At 40.0% G+C, this 19,131-nt stretch overlaps 1 protein-coding gene across 1 annotated transcript; it reads left to right on the plus strand.

Moving 5' to 3' along the window:
• Positions 1 to 525: 525 nt before the first annotated feature.
• Positions 526 to 13,574, plus strand: LOC136544187 (protein DETOXIFICATION 27-like). Its single transcript, XM_066536430.1, has 5 exons — positions 526 to 722; positions 12,472 to 12,932; positions 13,077 to 13,195; positions 13,279 to 13,365; positions 13,527 to 13,574. The coding sequence occupies exons 1-5, from the start codon at positions 526 to 528 to the stop codon at positions 13,572 to 13,574; spliced, it is 912 nt and encodes a 303-aa protein (XP_066392527.1).
• The last annotated feature ends 5,557 nt before the right edge of the window (positions 13,575 to 19,131 follow it).

Consider the following 19,131-nt stretch of genomic DNA (forward strand, 5'->3'; position numbering starts at 1 on the left):
ATAGCTCGGGTGGCAAGGCCTGGTGGTTGGGACCTTGCCGGCCAGAGATCAGCCCCCGTGGCTGCGATTTTCTGGTTTCTCACCAGGATTCGCCCTAAAAAATAACTTTGTTGCCTCTCGCGCGTGGAACCACAAGGGGAATGCGACGCGCCTGGTCATCTACGGATCCATAGATGGACCCGGTGATCTCACAAAGGACGCGATCTAGTGATCTGATTATAGTTGTAGGTTTGTTTGTGTACGCGTGGTGTGAGTGTATGGTGTGTGTAGGGTTAGTGTGAATCTGTAAATGAGTAGATACTACATCTATACCTAGAAGAGAGACTTCGAAAAAAAAAAGAGAGTAAAAGCCGGGTGCCTATATTCCCTGGCCCGAGGCAAAATTGGCACAGGCGCGAGGCAGCTTTGGGAAGCGCCAGGCAAAAATAGAGTTGACTGAGAGGGACCCACACCTGCAAAAGGACCAACAGGAACAAAAAGGAACCAATAGAAAGCGCATGATAAGCTGAACGAGCGAGGATGCCTATGGCGTTGCATTTCAGCTCGCGCGCGGCGGGCTCGGTCAGCATGTACTTCCTGCCGTCGCACTTCGTGTACGCCGTTCACCTGCCAGTCATGACATTCCTGCAGTGCTTGCGCAAGAACTGGGTCCCCGCGGTTGCCACGGCGGTGGTGTTCTCCGTGCACATCGCCGCCACCTGGCTCCTCGTGAATTGTCACGGGCTCACACTACTACATAATACACTTGTTGTCCTGGATAATAACGACCTTTAGTTGCGGTTACCGCGCCGGAACAACGATCTCAGGATTAAAGGTGGAACCTTCAGTCTCGGGTCATCGAGCCGAGACTAAAGAGGGACCTTTAGTCCCAGTTGGTGTTACCAATCGGGACTAAAGGCCCTCCAATCGAGCAAACGTGGCCAGACCTTTTACTCCCGGTTGGTAACCCCAACCGGGACTAAAGGTTCCTTTTCTTTTTCTTTTTTTTTGTTTAATTTGTTTTTAGTTCAGTTACACATATTTGTTTAATATACAATATATTTTTATGTATGTATTCTACGCTGCTAATATAAATACACGCACGCATATAATTACATCTAATTCTCATCTTGAGCATTATTATATTCGAATAAAGTATGAAACTATATATATTATAGATATATATGTATATATATAACACTTTCATAATCTTGTTCTCGAAAATAACGATATCAATAAACATTTAATTTACATTATTAGTTCCTTAGGATCAAAGTAGAACTCGTCGTTGGGATTTAGCACTTTTTCTAGAAGATATCCTGCTATTGACTCTTGAACTGCTTTCAGATGGTCTTTTTGCATGACCCTTCGTTTCAACCATTCAGTCTTGCATTTGAAATAAAAGGAAAAATATTAATACATATATATATATTCATTTAAAAATAAATAAAAAATTGATATATACGTACTCTGAGGACATCTTCAGGAGTTCTTCTTATCTATGTAGTGATAAATTCACAAACGTAGTATCCACACAAGTTATTACCTGGTTACTGCCGCAAACACCACTGTACGAGAAGAAGATTATTCTCATCATCTCACACGTAAATTGAAGTACGATATAGTAATTAAACACGTGGGGAAGTATATATAGTACAACTTACTGGTATTTCAACTACATTAAGTGGTGCCTTGCAATCCTTGCGGTATTGCCGAATAAACTCTTTCCAAACCCTGTGCGACCAATAATGTACGATCGTTAATAAATTATGACAAAGTCTATTCAATAATAGTTGTGCGCGAGAGATCGAAATTACTCCTAGATAATGTCTATCATATCTTGGTATAGTGCTCGCTCTTTTCTCAATGAGTCCAAGATTACTAACTGACTTGAGTTTAACTCAATGACAATGAGTATCCAGTAAAACCTGCATTGGTTTATACACACACGTACATGCATATAAGTTGTATTGATATTACATAAAATGTGTAGACTACATTATTATTAACACTTACTCAAAGTTGTACGGGAAAAGTTTTGTTGTCTTGTCGTGCTGCTTCACGAAGAACTTCATAATATTCGTCTGTGCTTCAGATACCCAGTGCTCCTTGACAATAATATCGGTTTTGAATATGATATAAGGATCAATGAAGCTAACACTGGTGTCTTATATTCTTTGGAGCTCTAATATCTGGAATCTGTATATAAATATAAGTTACATGTGAGGATAATTATATACATGTACGCATGGAAGTGAGTTTATTAAATAAAAGTAAGAATCACTTACAAACAAAAGGAGCTAATGATTGATTTGTCTAGAGCGTCCAAGTGGTATAGTTGATGCAATTCTTCGAAACTAATATGTAAGATGTCATCACCACGGAAGTAATGATGGTCTCTAAATCTGACAAAGATCCAATGCTCACCCCTGCCACATGTCTGCATGTACCACTTGTTGAGCAAGTACATTTGCGTACTCAATTCATTCAGAGCCGCAGGGTTGTATAGACTTTTGCCAAATTTATAAGTCTTCCAGGTATCAACTTCTAGGTTCTGGATTGGAGCTTTGCCCGTCACTTGATCCAAAGTTAAACCAGTTTGTTCAAAAAAATCATTAAGGTCTTGAACCGACACTTCTCTAGAGTTGTCTGGTCGATAAACTTCTATGTTGAAACCATATTGATTAGCAACAACAAGATTTTGCATTGGTTGCTTCTGTTGTCTGAGCTGTGGGATATCCTTCCCTGATGCTCTTTTCCTTTTCTTATATGCATCATGTAACTTCATGAGAGAGCGGTCATAGTCTGATAGTGGCGGAGGCTTACGAACTTCAAGCATCTTTTTCTTGTGAGCTTCGACCTTCTGCCTCAGCTGATCTCGTGGTATGTAAAAGTACGACTTCTTCTTAAGCTTCGCTTGTCTCTGCTTTTGGATATCTATAAAAAATCTTTCACTTTTTTGTCTTCTTCAGCTGCTATTTGCTCATCAGTCTTTTCAGGAAGTATTTCTTGAGAAATAACTCTTTTTTTGGGGTCTTCTTTGCCGCCGGGACCTTAGACGTCTTTGTAGTGCATCGCTATGGAGGGGGTGGGGGCGATGTTGGAGACCGGCGTGGAGGCGATGAGGCCGGTGTTGGAGTCCGACGTGGAGGCGTTGGAGATCGTTGTGGAGGCGGTGGGGCCGATGTAGGAGTTGGAGATCGTTGTGGAGGCGATGGGGCCGGTGTAGGAGTTAGAGATCGCCATGGGGATGAAGTCGTCTCGCCCCCCGCGACGTTGTGATGAGATGGGGAATGAATGATTGGGCTAGGTTGGGGGGAGACCCTGCTATAAAAACAAGTTGTGGGTCAATTATTTTTGAAGCCAATATAAAATTAATGGAAAAATAATATTTCATTCACTTTCATTCGTACCTAGGGTGAGGTAGGGGAAGCGGTGGCGCCCCAGGAATGATGATGAAGCGTTTGCACCATTGAATAAATATATTCTCTGCTTCTCCTAGTGTCTTCTCCCCATCACCGCCTTCAATGTCAAGAGGAACATTGCTGTAACCTTTGAGCACTCTATCGATCGAGACGCCAGCATATCTAGGTTGAATAACTGACCCATGGATTCTTGGTGTCTTCGTTCGGTCTATTGGAGATACAACCCCGACAACCACCATGATTGATGCATTATTACCATCTAGAATATACAGCTCACATGTTGTTAGAGGCTCGGTAATGTCATCAACAGGGAAGCGTAACCCAGCATCATCTTGAATAACTGGCAGCTCCGTGGAAGCACAACTGCTTTTCATCTGACCAACGGGGCTAATGGTGACTCCCGGCGTTGATTGCGATTGCATTTGACTCATTGCTAGCTGCACTTGCCTCTTGATCTCCTCCTGCATTCTTGCCTCAAGAGATTTTTCTCGTTCACGTGATTCAAGCAATGCTTGTCGTGACTCATTAACAAATTGCTCCAATACACGGATTTGGTCTGCCTCCTCATCCTTCTTTCTCTGGTGGCTTCTGTAGGTATCCCTATCTGCTGGGAATGCTTGTAGCCATGGAACCGCCCCATAGCATCTTGTTCGACCACCGTGTTCGGGATTCTCTAGGGCATATGTCAATTCATCATTTTCTCTGTTGGGCTTGAAACACAACGATTAACAACAAATATACGTATGCATGCATCTATAAGAGATGATAGATAATCGAATATACCTCGCCAGTATTTTCTTGCGCGACAATTTGTTGATCTTCAACCACCGGCATATTCAGGATATCCTCATAATCAGCAAAGTACTGACTCGTGTCATCTACATCCACATTGGTGCCGGCGTTGATAATATTCACCATTATGTCATCATTCAAGTTATCATCCGGAGCAGCCATTTGTATCTTCAAGATAACACATAGATAGAATTACTATGGCACATAACATAAGTACATGTGATAACACATATAAAATTACTAAATCCAATTAAATATAATAACACATAATATTTCATAAGGATAAACAATAATAAGGTATAGGCTTTGGAATTGAATAAAAAACACTTTTGATCCAAAAACATGAAAATAGGTACATGTATATATACACATAGAATGATACAATTTTCTCTCTCTTTCTCAACACATAGAATAAGTGCATATGTATATATCTCTAGATATGCATGTGATAACACATAGAATATCTCTCTAGATACAATTTTTTCTCTCTCTCAACACATGGAAATAATTAAGTACATGTATATATACACATAGAAATAATTAAGTACATATATATGTATACATATAGAATCTCTAGATAGAATTAATTACTAAATCTAATTAAACCTAACATATATACATAGATAGAATTACTAAATCAAAATTAAATCTAACACATATAGAGAGAGATAGAATAATAATTACTAAATATATCAAAAACTATAATAAAAAACTATCTAAATAAAGTACTAATTAAATTTTAATACATTTAAATCTAATTAACATATATAAAAAACTATCTAAAAAAGTAAGAATAAATTACTAATTAAATTTTAATACATTTTAATCTAACATATATATCAAACACTACCTAAAAAAACTATCTAAAAACTATCTAAAAAGTGTCTAAAAAAATTTGGCCGAGGGCTGCTAGCAACAGGCCGCTATGGATGGCCACGGCGGCCGGGCGTGCTGGCCGGCCACGGGGCCGAGCAAAGCCACGCGAGGACGACGTACGGTGGAGACTCGACGGACGCCGAGCGGGGCTCGACGACGACGGCGGCGCGGGCGCGGCAGAGACGACGAGATCGAGGCCGGGCGGGGGTAGATGACGACGGCGGCGCGGGCGCGGCAGAGACGACGAGATCGACGTTGTAGATCGAAAAGTAGAAGATGAACCATTCGATATATATAGGCCGGGACCCTTTAGTCCCAGCTTATAACATCAACCGGGACTAAAGATCCTTTAGTCCCGGCTGGTAAGCCGAACCGGGACTAAAGGTCCAACCCTTTAGTCCCGGCTCGGCTTACCAGCCAGGACTAAAGGATCTTTAGTCCCGGTTGGTGTTATCAGCCGGGACTAAATATATTTTTGGGCAGGCAATTCCGCCCACCCTTTAGTCCCGGTTCCTGGCCTGGGCCGGGACTGAAGGCCTAAAATTTTTGCAGCCCGCCAAAGTGTTGTTTTTTCATTAAAGATTGTAGATCTTGATGAGCTGCTCAAATGAGACACTAAATGACCTCAGATGAAAAATCTCTGAATACCAAGTTTGATCATCTCAGCAAGATCTACAATTGTTACATAGCTCATTTTCCCATTTGAGAAAGTTTTATCAAACACTAGTCATAAATTCTTGAATCTCGTATAGACTTTCTAAAACTATGTCACACACTTGTGAAATTTGAACTACATTTTGTTCAATATTTCTCAAATGAAAAAATAGCCTATATAAAGATTGTATATCTTGATGATCTGAACAAACTTGGTATTCAAAACTTTTCAATTGGAGACAATCTAGGGTTCCAAAAACTAGTTTGTAGGCATCAAAATTTAAAAATCACAAATTTAAACCATCCAAACTATCTCAAATGGAAAGTTAACCAAAACAACAATTGTAGATTTTGATGATTTTAACAAACTTGGTATTCAAAACTTTTCAATTTGAAGTCATTTAGAGTTCATAATACTAGAGTCAATTGTTGTTTTTTCATTTGACCAAATTTGACTTGGTCAAACTTGCTCAAATGAGACACTAAATGACCTCAGATGAAAAATATCTGAATACCAAGTTTGATCATATCAGAAAGATCTACAATTGTTACATAGCTTATTTTCCCATTTGAGAAAGTTTTATCAAACACTAGTAACAAATTCTTGAATCTCATATAGACTTTCTAAAACTATGTCACACACTTGTGAAATTTGAACTACATTTTGTTCAAACTTTCTCAAATCAAAAAATGGCCTATATAAGGATTGTATATCTTGATGAGCTGAACAAACTTGGTATTCAAAACTTTTCAATTGGAGACAATCTAGGGTTCCAAAAACTAGTTTGTAGGCGTCGAAATTTAAAAATCACAAATTTGAACCATCCAAACTATCTCAAATGGAAAGTTGACCAAAACAACAATTGTAGATCTTGATGATTTTAACAAACTTGGTATTCAAAACTTTTCAATTTGAAGTCATTTAGAGTTTATAATACTAGAGTCAAAGTGTTGTTTTTTTATTTGACCAAATTTGACTTGGTCAAACTTGCTCAAATGAGACACTAAATGACCTCAGATGAAAAATCTCTGAATACCAAGTTTGATCATCTCAGCAAGATCTACAATTGTTACATAGCTTATTTTCCCATTTGAGAAAGTTTTATCAAACACTAGTCATAAATTCTTGAATCTCATATAGACTTTCTAAAACTATATCACAACAGTGCATCGTTGTATCATGCGGGCACAACAGTGAAATTTTTCTTGACGTATGACCCTTGGTTATGATCTTATTGTAACCATGAAGTGTCTTCATCATTTAACATGATGCTTGGATCTTTCTTCACTACGAAGGGTGGAATTCTGACATTTCTTTCATAATCTTCTGACATATGTGACTTGTCTTCAATTCTCATTATATTTATTTTCCCAGAAAGAACTATGTGGTGCTTTGGCTCATTGATCATTGAGTTGATGTCTTCATTTTTTCCTCTCTTTGATTTTATAGACATGTCTTTCACATAGAACATCTGACTCACATCGGTAGCAAGGACAAATGGTTCGTCTTTGTACCCAATATTATTGAGGTCCACTGTTGTCATTCCATACTCTTTGTCGACTGTTACCCCTTCTCCGGTCAGCTTCACCCATTGGCATCGGAACAAAGGGGCTTTAAAATTAGGTGCGTAGTCTAGTTCCCATATATCTTCTATGCGGCCATAATATGTTTGTATATTCCCATTTGGATCTATGCCATCTATGCGAACACCGCTATTTTGATTGGTGCTCCTTTTATCTTGGGCGACTGTGTAAAATGTATTCCCATTTATCTCATACCCTTAGTATGTGAGGATATGCCATGATGGTTGTCTAGCTAACAAATACAATTGCTCATCAATATTGTCATCGCCTTGACATTCTTTTCGCAACCAACCATTGAAACTTTCCATGTGCTCACGCCTAATCCAAGCTTCAGTCTTCCCTAGAAACTTGGATCGTAAGAACTCCTTATGTATCTCGATGTACGGATGCATCAATGACGAGTTCTGAAGAACTGTGTAGTGTGCTTTATTGAAATAATCGTCTTCCATGCCAATATATGTTTTCTTCCCTAAAGTTCCTTTACCACTGAGTCTCCCCTCGTGTCATGATTCGGGAACGCCAATCGGGGCAAGGTCAGGAATAAAGTCAACACAGAACTCAATGACCTCCTCTATTCCATAGCCCTAGGCGATGCTTCCTTTAGGCTTAGAACGGACTTTCACATATTTCTTCAAGACTCCCATAAACCTCTCGAAGGGGAACATGTTATGTAAGAACACAGGTCCAAGAATACTAATCTCCTTCACCAAATGAACTAGAAGGTGTGTCATGATATTAAAGAAGGATGGAGGGAACACCAACTCAAAGCTGACAAGACATTAAACCACATCATTCTGTAGAGTAGCTAGTTCCACTAGATTGATTGCCTTCTGAGAAATTGCATTAAGGAATGCACATAGCTTCACGGTGGCTAGACGTACATGTGGAGGTAGAATTCCTCTTAAAGCAACTAGAAGCAATTGCGTCATAAGCACGTGGCAGTCGTGGGACTTTAAATTTAGGAATTTCTTCTCTGGCACATTTATTATACCCTTTATATTGGAGGAGAATCCCGATGGGACCTTGATGCTGCTTAGACATTCGAACATGCTGTCCCTCTCTTCTTTGCTAAGCGTGTAGCTAGCAGGACTTAAGTAATGACGTCCATCATCTGTCTTCTCTAGATGAAGGTTGTCTCGTTCTTTCATGCCTTGCAAGTCCTGGCGTGCTTCAAGTGAATCCTTTGGCTTCCCGTACACACCCATGAATCCTAACAGGTTCACACAAAGATTCTTTGTCAGGTGCATCACGTCGATTGCGTTGCGGACCTCTAGGACTTGCCAATAGGGTAGCTCCCAAAAGATGGACTTCTTCTTCCACATGGGTACGTGTCCCTTAGCATCTTTGGGAACCGATTCACTGCCTTGCCCCTTTCCAAATACTACTTTCACATCCTTGACCATTGCGAGTACATCTTCTCTGGTTCGGTTATGAGGCTTCTTCCGGTGGTCTGGCGTACCTTTAAAATGCTTACCTTTCTTTCTTACTTGGTGATTTAAAGGAAGGAATCAACGATGGCCAAGGTACACGACCTTTCGACATCTTTTTAAATATATACTGTCAAGGTCATCAAAACAATGTGTGCATGCATTATATCCTTTGTTTGTCTAACCTGAAAGATTACTTAAAGCAGGCCAATCATTGATTGTTATGAACAACATTGCTCGTAAGTCAAAGTGTTCTTGTTTGTACTCATCCCAGACATGTACACCTGATTTGTTCCATAAAACTAGAAGTTCTTCAACTAATGGCTTCAGATAGACATTAATGTCGTTGCCAGGTTGCCTCGGACCTTGGATGAGGATCGGCATCATAATGAACTTCCGCTTCATGCATAACTATGGAGGAAAGTTGTAGATACATAAAGTAATTGGCCAAGTGCTATGACTAGTGCTCTGCTCCCCAAAAGGATTCATACCATCTATACTTAAGGCGAACCTTAAGTTTCTAGCCTCATTTGCAAACTCTGGAAATTCCTTGTCTATCGCTCTCCACTGGGACCCATCAGCTGGGTGTCTCAGCATATTGTCTACCTTATGGTCTTCTTTATGCCACCGCAACAACTTTGCATGGTCTTTATTTCTGAACAAATATTTTAAGCGTGGTATTATAGGAGCATACCACATAACCTTGGTAGGGATTTTCTTTCTAGGACGTTGTTCACCCTCGACATCACCAGGATCATCGCGCCTGATCTTATACCGCGCTGCTTTATATACCGAACATTCATCCAAATTCTCGTATTCATTGCCATGGTAGAGGATGCAGTCATTAGGACATGCATGTATCTTCTGGATTTTTAATCCCAAAGGGCAGACAACTTTTTTTTGCTTCGTACGTAGTGGTGGGCAATTCATTTGGCTTCGGAAGCATCTTCTTTATGAGGTTCAATAAATTCCTAAATGCCTTATCGGATACACCATTCTTTGCCTTCCACTGTAGCAATCCCAGTGTTGTACCCAGCTTTTTTTTGCCCCTCTTCGGTCGTCGGGTATAGCAATTTCCTATGATCCTCAAGCATGCGCTCGAACTTAACTTTCTCTTTTTCACTTTTGCATTCTTGTTGTGCATCACGAATGGCATCGCCAAGAGCATCACCGAGATCATCTTCTGCCGCTACCTCTTCTTCATCTCTCCCCATTGTAGTATCATTAAAGGCACCATACTGAGCAATAATGTCATCAATGTCTAAATCTTCTCCTTCACCTTTTTCCATCATGACCCCGCTTTCTCCATGCTTAGTCCAACATATATAGTTTGACATGAAACCTGACTTAAGCAAATGTGAATAAAGACTCATTGAGCTTGAATATTCCTTTAAATTCTTACATATGCCACATGGACAGCACATGAAACCATCTCGCTTATTTGCCTCGGCCACACCTAAGAAATAGTGCACGCCCTCAATAAAGTCTTGGGAGCGGCGATCGGCATTGTACATCCAATGGCGTGACATAATCTGCATTACACGATAAATTATGAAAACCTTGAACATAATTAAGTATTTTATTACACAACATAGATGACACACACACGGTTGATTAATTAACTAAGCCTGGCTACAACATAAGCAATCCCAACTATCAATAAACAAACTAAAACTACAATGCACTTCAGTAACATAATTATTTCGTGATCGTACGCAACTAAAATAGACAAATCATTCTTGTGTTGAATATCAATAAACTTCTCCTGCTGGCTCACTGCCTCATCATCAGCAGCCGCTACCTCAAGCGCACCCGAATTCTGCACGTATGTAGCATAATCTTCCTCCCAGTACCAACCATCGCATCCATTGCCCTCCCACTGAAATTAAAGCCAAAAAATATTTAGTCAAAAATATTCAAGAAAAGCAGGTCAATTAGCCATAATAATCAAATGCGTAAGAAACTCACATCGTGATCCGGGCACTTGTAGAAAATACGACCCTTGTTGGGTCCCTGTCTCTTGACTCGGTACTCCATCACAATCTTCTGCTTACACTTGCCGCAGATAATGAGAGGGAGTTCTGGCCTCAGTCGTTTCGCAACCGAACGAGAGGCCGAGGATCCGATACCAGTTGTCATCTACTTTCTATACTTATTTTTGCAAACTAGTGTAAATTTCACATTTTCTAAAATGATATATTTAAACAAAACTAAAATTATTTATTTATCTAACTAAACCATGAAATATGTACTATGTATAATAGTAAAATATCAAACTATCAAGTGATTTTACTATTGTAAATCATCATGTGATTTTGAGCTAAAAACGACATAGAAATCACATAGCTCAAAAGCATGTTTCAATAAATAATCATCCGTACTAGTTGACCTTGCTTACGTGATCATCTCGACAAGCATTTCTCCACCGGACGACACCGTACTTGCCCAAGGAAGAGCTCCGATTCTACGAGAAAGGGAACACGGTCTTCCACGACCGTTGCCGCTCTCCCTCGTAGAATCAAAGCTCCTCCTTGATGTCCGTTACCGCTCGGCAGAGAACATGCTCGCCGAGATGAACACGGTCCGCAAGTTCAACTAGTACGAATTTTCTATAATTTTCTAACTATTTACTAAGTTTTTCATTTCATGGAAAATTTAATTCTAAAAAATAAAAGGCATGATTTCTAAGTATTTCATTTCATGGAAAAAATAATTCTAAGTGACCTGCTCGATATCGGCGAGCTCGCGGGCGTTTAGGTTGTCGAGGATAGTAACATTTGTAGATGACATTTATAGGTCTGAAGTTATCAAATATCCATTAAATTATAGCTCAAAAACATGTTTCAATAAATAACCATCCATACTAGTTGACCTTGCTTACGTGATCATCTCGGCGAGCATTTCTCCACCGGACGACACCGTACTTGGCCAAGGAAGAGCTCCGATTCTACGAGAAAGGGAACACGGTCTTCCACGACCGTTGCCGCTCTCCCTCATAGAATCAAAGCTCCTCCTTGACGTCCGTTACCGCTCGGCAGAGAACATGCTCGCCGAGCTGAACACGGTCCGCAAGTTCAACTAGTACGGATTTTCTACAATTTTCTAACTATTTTCTAAGTTTTTCATTTCATGGAAAAATTAATTATAAGATCATGTAAGCCGCCGGGGACGAGGATGGCGCGTGCTCCAGTGAGGACGAGCGAGGACGTGCAAATCATCATGTGATTTTGAGCTAAAAATGACATATAAAATCATAATAAAGTTCAACATATAAAGTTACACATGCATCTACATCACAAAATGAGATAAGCTACTGATAAAACATAAGAAGATTAAGTTTGTTACCTCCAACATCGAAGAGCAACACTAATGGAGGGGGAGAGAGCAAGAACAACAGCAAGCTGAAGAACAGAGGTAGTGAGTTTGAATGGAATGGCTCGGGCTCGGGGAGGAAGAAATGAGTTGGATTATAGGCCGGGATAATTAGTCCCGGTTAAGGGGCCAAACCGGGACTAAAGATTAATCTTTATTCCTGGGGCATCACCTAAACCGGAACTAAAAACTTTAGTCCCGGTTGGTAATACCAGCCGGGACTAAAGATCCCTACCCTGCGGACGACCGTTGGGCAGGGACCTATTACCAACCGGGACTAAAAGGTCCTTTAGTCCCAGGAGCAAAAAATGCCGAGGCTAATACCAAATTGGAACATCGTTCTAAAGTCTGTTCTCTAGTAGTGTCGGGATCTTTGGTGTGGCGATGGCGTTCAACCATTCCTGGGTGGTCTTGGCAGCGCTGCTGCTCTTGTACGCCCTCGGCGGCGGGTGCCCGGAGACGTGGAGTGGGTTCTCTGTGTCGGCGTTCGTGGACTTTAAGGAGTTTGTTACGTTGTCTGCGTCCTCGGGTGTCATGGTGTCAAGGAGTTTGTTAAACACGGTTCCTTCCTTATTGTTTACAAGTGTGAGAGTAGCCAATGAACTCGGGGCGGCCAATGGAAATGGTGCAAGATTTGCGACAATCGTGTCAACAGCAATATCCTTTCTGATCAGCGTCTTCGCTAGTTTTCTGGCACTGATTTTCCACAACAAGCTGGCTATGATCTTCTCATCAAGTGGGGCTGTGATAGATGCAGTGGATAAGATTTCCGTTCTGCTGGCCCTCACCATCCTTCTGAATGGGATCCAACCCGTGCTCTCTGGTATGCCCTCCGAAATAAGACATAAATATACATGGTGGTGTAACGCTTGATTTAGAGTAATTTATTTATGGGTTTTACCTTGGCATAAGAAAAATTTTCCTTAGGAAGATAGCCATAATTTCTTGATTCTTGTTACAATTGCAGGAGTTGCTATTGGTTCAGGGTGGCAAGCTCAAGTTGCTTATGTAAATGTTGGAAGTTACTACTTGATTGGCGTTCCTCTTGGTGTTCTGCTGGGATGGCGTTTCAACTACGGCGTCCCTGTATGCATATCTGTACAAGTACAAAATATTGTTGAACAACATGGGATTTATGTGTTCTAGTACTTAGTCTGCAATTTGTGTAGGGCATCTGGGCCGGGATGATCAGTGGCACAACAATGCAGACTCTAATTCTGGCACTGATCACCCTTCGATGCGATTGGAATAAGGAGGTTCTGTTTTTTTTCTTCTCTTTAACATTATTGCCATAAACTCATTTCGCACTACATGATGGATCTTGGGTTCAGATGACTCCCTGGTGACTCCCTGGCCTGGCCATTTTTAATCACTTCTCAGGGGGTTGCCAGATGTGCTGAAGTCTTTCGGTTTGCAGGCACTGAAAGCTGGTAACAGAGTGCGGCAATCGAGTAGCACCAAGTGAGCTTGGAGCCTTTATTATGCCATGATACGGAAGTAACGACATTTATTCGCTGGAGGCCTTATTTAGTTGGTGAAATTATTTATTCGCTGGAGGCCTTATTTAGTTGGTGAATTTTTTTGGGAAATGTTACTGTAGCATTTTCATTATTATTTGGTAATTAGTGTCCAATCATAGTCTAATTAGCTTAAAAGATTCGTCTCGTGAATTTCGTCTAAACTGTGTAATTAGTTTTATTTTTTATTTATATTTAATGCTTCATGCATGCGTCCAAAGATTCGACGTGACGAAGAATCTTGAAAAATTTTGCAAAATTTTGGAAACTAAACAGGCACGTGGTCTATATCTTACTTCCAGTGGTTATTACTCCATCCGTGTAAGGCGTATGTAGGTAATTTTAGTTTTGTACTAAGACGAACTTTTCCAATTTTAACCAATTTATGTTTTTATAACGAAACATTTTGTTATATCAAGAAGACCACTGAAATCACTTTCAGTCTCTACACAACTAGGGTGTACACAGCCTAAGACAATAAAAAAGATATGCCAATATCTTTCTTGTCACTGTAAGCTACAACACACAACTTAGGGGATGTTGGGTTCCTACAGGAAAATTTTAGTCCCTGTCTCATCGGATGTTTGGACACATGCATGAAATATTAAATATAGACGAAAAAAATAACTAATTGCACAGATTGTGGCTAATTTGCGAGACGAATTTTTTAAACCTAATTAGTCCATGATTTGACAATGTTACGCTACAGTAAATATATGCTAATGGCGGATTAATTAGGCTTAATAAATTCGTCTCGTAAATTAGTCTCCGTCTGTGTAATTAGTTTTATAATTAACTCATATTTAGTTCTCCTAAATAGCATCCGAACATCCGATATGACATGGACTAAAATTTAGTCCAGGAAACCAAACACCTTTATTCTGCCCACCAACATGACGAATGAAGGCTCTCTAAAATCAACGCCTCCACGAAGGACATGACACACACACGCACCATGGTTGCCATGACCCATGATCGAACCAGTGAAGGCCAGATCATATGTTTTCACTCCGTTGAGAAAATTCATCACTTTGAAGAATATTACTGATATTAGATTGCCTAAAGCATCCCCTTTGGTTGGAGCATTAAGTCAAATTTCTAGACCTTTCATGAGTATCTAGAGACCACCCAAATCTCATAGACTATGACTAACAGTTGAACTCATATAGGTATGTTCCTCAAAAGATGTTATGTAGGACATCATCTTTGCTTCATCAAGCCACTTGGAAAACATTAAGGTAAAAACTAACATGCCTTACAGAAAAGAAAATATGTGCATCTCAGACGATATGGACCTTGTTAAGGGTCTTTCTTAACAGTCTACCACTAGCTCGTTTCACCATCCTACTTCACGAGATCTCCGATCACATAGGACAAGTTACCACTATGATAGACTTCACGTGGATCTCAAGCCCATCTCACTCAATGCACTATCTATCACATTACGTGACAAACCTTTAGTGAATTGATTTTTCAGATTTTTAGACGTATGGACATGCATAATCCAACGCTATCCCTCCGGAGTTTCTTTTTTTTGACAGATTTCAACCGCCTTTTTACATGCCTTGTTGACTTCATGTTATCCTTAGAAATGCTCACTTTGATTAGCACACTCTATTATCACAGTTCAAAGAAATAACCGGTATAGGTTTTTCAACTACCTGTAAATCCATAAGGAGCTCACGAAGCCACTCAGCCTTTTTAGTGGTGGTATCCAATGCTATGAGCTCTGTTTTCATAGTTGACCTTGTTAAGACGATCTACTTGCAAAACTTCAATCAAACAACTCCACCTCTAAGTATAAACACATATCCACTTATGGCATATATATATCTCATCAGCATCAGATATCCAGTTAGAGTCATTATACCCTTCAAGTACCCTTGTGTGCCCAGCATAGTGAATTCCATAGCTTATACCTTTCGGATAGAGCATTACTCTCTCAATAGCATGTCAATTATCATCTCCCAGATTAGAAACAAACCGGCTAAGTTTGCTCACAGCAATCACTAGCTAGATATATATAAGCGAACCAATAATTTGGGAGTATCTCAATTGATCCCTTACTATTCTTCAATTTTCCTTAATATCACACTAGGATCATAAGACATAGAGTAGGTTTGCAGTCACTACACCCAAAGCGACTCAAAATATTTTCCACATAGTGGGGTTGTAGAAGTGTAACCCCACCATTTCTTTCTCTAAGTAACTTGATATTAAGAATAACATCAACCTCTCCCAAATATTTCATTTCAAAATTATTGCACAAAAAGTCCTTAACCCCCTTAATCACATCAAGGCTGGTTCCAAAGATCAGTATATCGTCAACATACAAACACAAGATCACACATTCGCCCCGCCATACAATAGCACACAATTTGTCAGCTTCGTTCACAACAAAGCTGGCAGATGTTAAAGTTCCGTCGAACCTCTCATGCCATTGCTTAGGCGCTTATTTTAGGCCATACAAGGACTTCAATAATTTACACACCAAACTTTTTTGACCGTTTGCTATAGACCTATCTAGTTGGTCCATATAAATCTTCTCCTCCAACTCTCCGTTTTGAAAAGTTGTCTAATATCCATCTAACGAACGAGAAGACCATGTGAGACTGCCAGAGAAAGTAACACTCGAATTATATGGTCAATTAACTAACAGGTGAATAAGTATCAAAAAAGTCTTCGCCTTGTTTGTGGGTATAACCTTTAGCCATAAGCCTTGCCTTGCACTTCTTAATAGCAACATCAGGCCTACACTTTTTCTTAAACACCCATTTGCATACTACAGATTTACACCCATAAGGACGTTCAACAACTTCCCAAGTTCTATTAGACATAATTGAATCCGTCTCTCCATACTGCTTCCTTCCAAAAATTAGCATCAAGAGAAGAATATGTCTCTTCAATGGTTCTTGATATGTCATCCATAAGGTATACAATGTAGTCATCACCAAAAAAAACTTTGCAGTCCTTTGTCTTTTACTCTTTCGAGTTACTATAGTGTCATCCGCCTCACGATTTTACACACAGGGTTCCTGGATGTGTTCTATCAGAATAAATTACTCATGGGATATTATAGGTTCATGACTAGACGTGCTAGGTGTATTTTTCATAGAAAACCACTTTAAAAAAATGTAGCATCTCTGGACTCCATTATATTACTAACATGCATGCTAGGTACTCTATAAAAATACTTAGGTGCAACTTATTTCGCACAAAATTGTCAATTCAAGGCATAGTTCATTGTTCAGTTGTGAAGAAGTATAACCTCTATTCTAGGTGGATGTTCAACTTAATAGTCTCCATAAAAACACTAACATATGAAACAACAGAGAATTGAAAGCATTTCATATGTGCCCTCGAGTTTGGTGGAGATTGTTAGGTTTAATGTCGGTTCGGTCCATATTTTATTTAATTAAATAAACTAAATTCTACACCCATATTTAATGTTGTGGTGCAATATAGTTTAAGCCCTGTATGAGATTTTAACTATGTTGACTCAACTTAAATAGGGGTACTATGAGTGCACCAATTGATTAGTTGAGAGAAGCTAAGGGCGTACCACGTGCGTGCACCGAGCCATGTGGAGCTATGCTGTCATGACATGGTGTGGGTCGGGCTGATTATGCCACTTGAGTTGATTAATGGTGATTTGATTATGATTGATGGATGAACTTGTAACTGTCGTGGTTATGACTGCGTTTAAAAGTAACTCTTATGATTATGGCTCTAGTTAATACTAACTCTCATGGATATGGTTATAGTTGCTAGTAGCTCCCATATTTATAGCAACAGTTACTAGTAATTATCGAACGCTTCATGACTTCCAGATCATCTTTACCCTTCATCTTCCACCTCCCATGTCTATAAGAAAGGTGTGCTCGCCTTCAACCATGTGTATGAGACATAGAACGCCGCACCCTCTTCTATGTTGAGTTGCTCTCAAGCTTCCCCATTCCGATCTTTTTCGCACACGGAGGATTGGAAGAGCAGGCATTTGGAACCATGTCCGCATCTGCGACACCTGCTCGGGTGTGCCGGACCATCCAGTTTTTGGAGAGCGTCTAACGCGACTGCTTGCTGTCGATCTGCTTCGTCTTCTTCTCGGTGATCAGTAGTGGTCTTCTTCCTTGGTGGACGTTCATGGGTTAGCACTGTGAGCACCTTCCTACATCAACCGTGGTCTGCGACTTTGAGCAATACACTATGTCGACAAATGCGCATGGAGCCACAACTGCCTTTGGCATTGGTCCCTCCGTCAGGTATATCTCCGATCTTATTGTTTCTATGTTCAATAAGATATCTGCGACGTTTATGATCAACATGTTCATCATGGTTGTCACTGTTGTGAATATTGGTAGTTCACTTGTGCACATATATGTTATCACAAATCCGCTACTGTTTTTCTAAATTAAATTAAATATTAAAATGCCTAAATTTCTAACAATAATGACTTGTGCACACACGGCCTAACACTTTTTAGTCGCGAAGGATGTAGCGTAATAGAATGTCTCAATACACGCTATCTCCTATCAGGACGAGTTTCTTATAATTTCATTTTTCTGTTTATTCCTTCCACTTGAGAGACAACATACATGGCAACATGGGGGGGATACAATTAGTGGCGCCAGCACGTATGAGTTTTCAGTCCTCTTGATGAACACATTAGCAATTAAAATTTGTAGTTTTGTGTTCAAAAATAAAATTGTAGTTTTGAACCATGTCCGATTGAATTTATGAAAGAATCTATGAAAGAATCTCAAAGTCCATTGAAATTTGACATTCCAAAACTTCCTAAAGTTTAGACAAGTCTTAAATTTACGGAGTGAGAGATAGAAATAGATTTCTTTGATCCCCATGATCTGAACTTATACCATGCTCTTTGACTCGCTCACCAGCAGCAGGCAGCAACAGTGTGCCACACAAGTATCTTCTTCGTATGACCAACAACAACATACAAGTACGTTATATATTCATTCATGTTAACTTAAGGGATCCGTGCCCAAGTTGTAATTATTAAAATTGGGATTTCAATTCTAAGATCCAAACGGGGCTTAGGAGGTACTCCTTCCCGTTCATTAGTCTCTGTCGTTTAAGCCAAAAAAAAAAAAAAAGGTTTCCAAGTCTCCGTCGTCCGAGGTGGTCATTAGTATTACGCTGCGTCTCCTGTGCCCGTGACTCATCGGATGGATCGCCTGAAATTACGACGTCGCCGCTCCTTGGTTTTGCATGCGCGCGACTCCTAGGCCATCGGTGCTCCTTGGTTGCATGAGCATTAACTAGATCACAGCGATGTGTTGCAAAGGACGTGGGCCATCGTTGCTCCTGGGTCTTTGGGCGCAAGGCTTAAACTAACGAAAGAGACTAATGGACGGAGGGAGTATAAAGCTAAGTGTTGTATAAAGTTTAGCTAACCTCATAAAAAAATTTAGATCACAAAAGTGAGTTAAGGTGATCTAAAATTTTAGTCCTTAATTTTAGCCAACTAAACTTTAAACTAGAGAA

Source organism: Miscanthus floridulus, chromosome 3 (assembly GCF_019320115.1).
Source record: "Miscanthus floridulus cultivar M001 chromosome 3, ASM1932011v1, whole genome shotgun sequence".
Taxonomy (NCBI): domain Eukaryota; kingdom Viridiplantae; phylum Streptophyta; class Magnoliopsida; order Poales; family Poaceae; genus Miscanthus; species Miscanthus floridulus.

Excerpts from the sequence above, each read along its gene's own strand:
- LOC136544187 (XM_066536430.1), top strand. The coding sequence starts at position 526 with ATGGCGTTGCATTTCAGCTCGCGCGCGGCGGGCTCGGTCAGCATGTAC. Across the intron at positions 723-12,471 it reads CTCCTCGTGAATTGTCACGG|TGTCGGGATCTTTGGTGTGG; the intron begins GCTCACACTACT and ends GTTCTCTAGTAG. Across the intron at positions 13,196-13,278 it reads GTTTCAACTACGGCGTCCCT|GGCATCTGGGCCGGGATGAT; the intron begins GTATGCATATCT and ends CAATTTGTGTAG.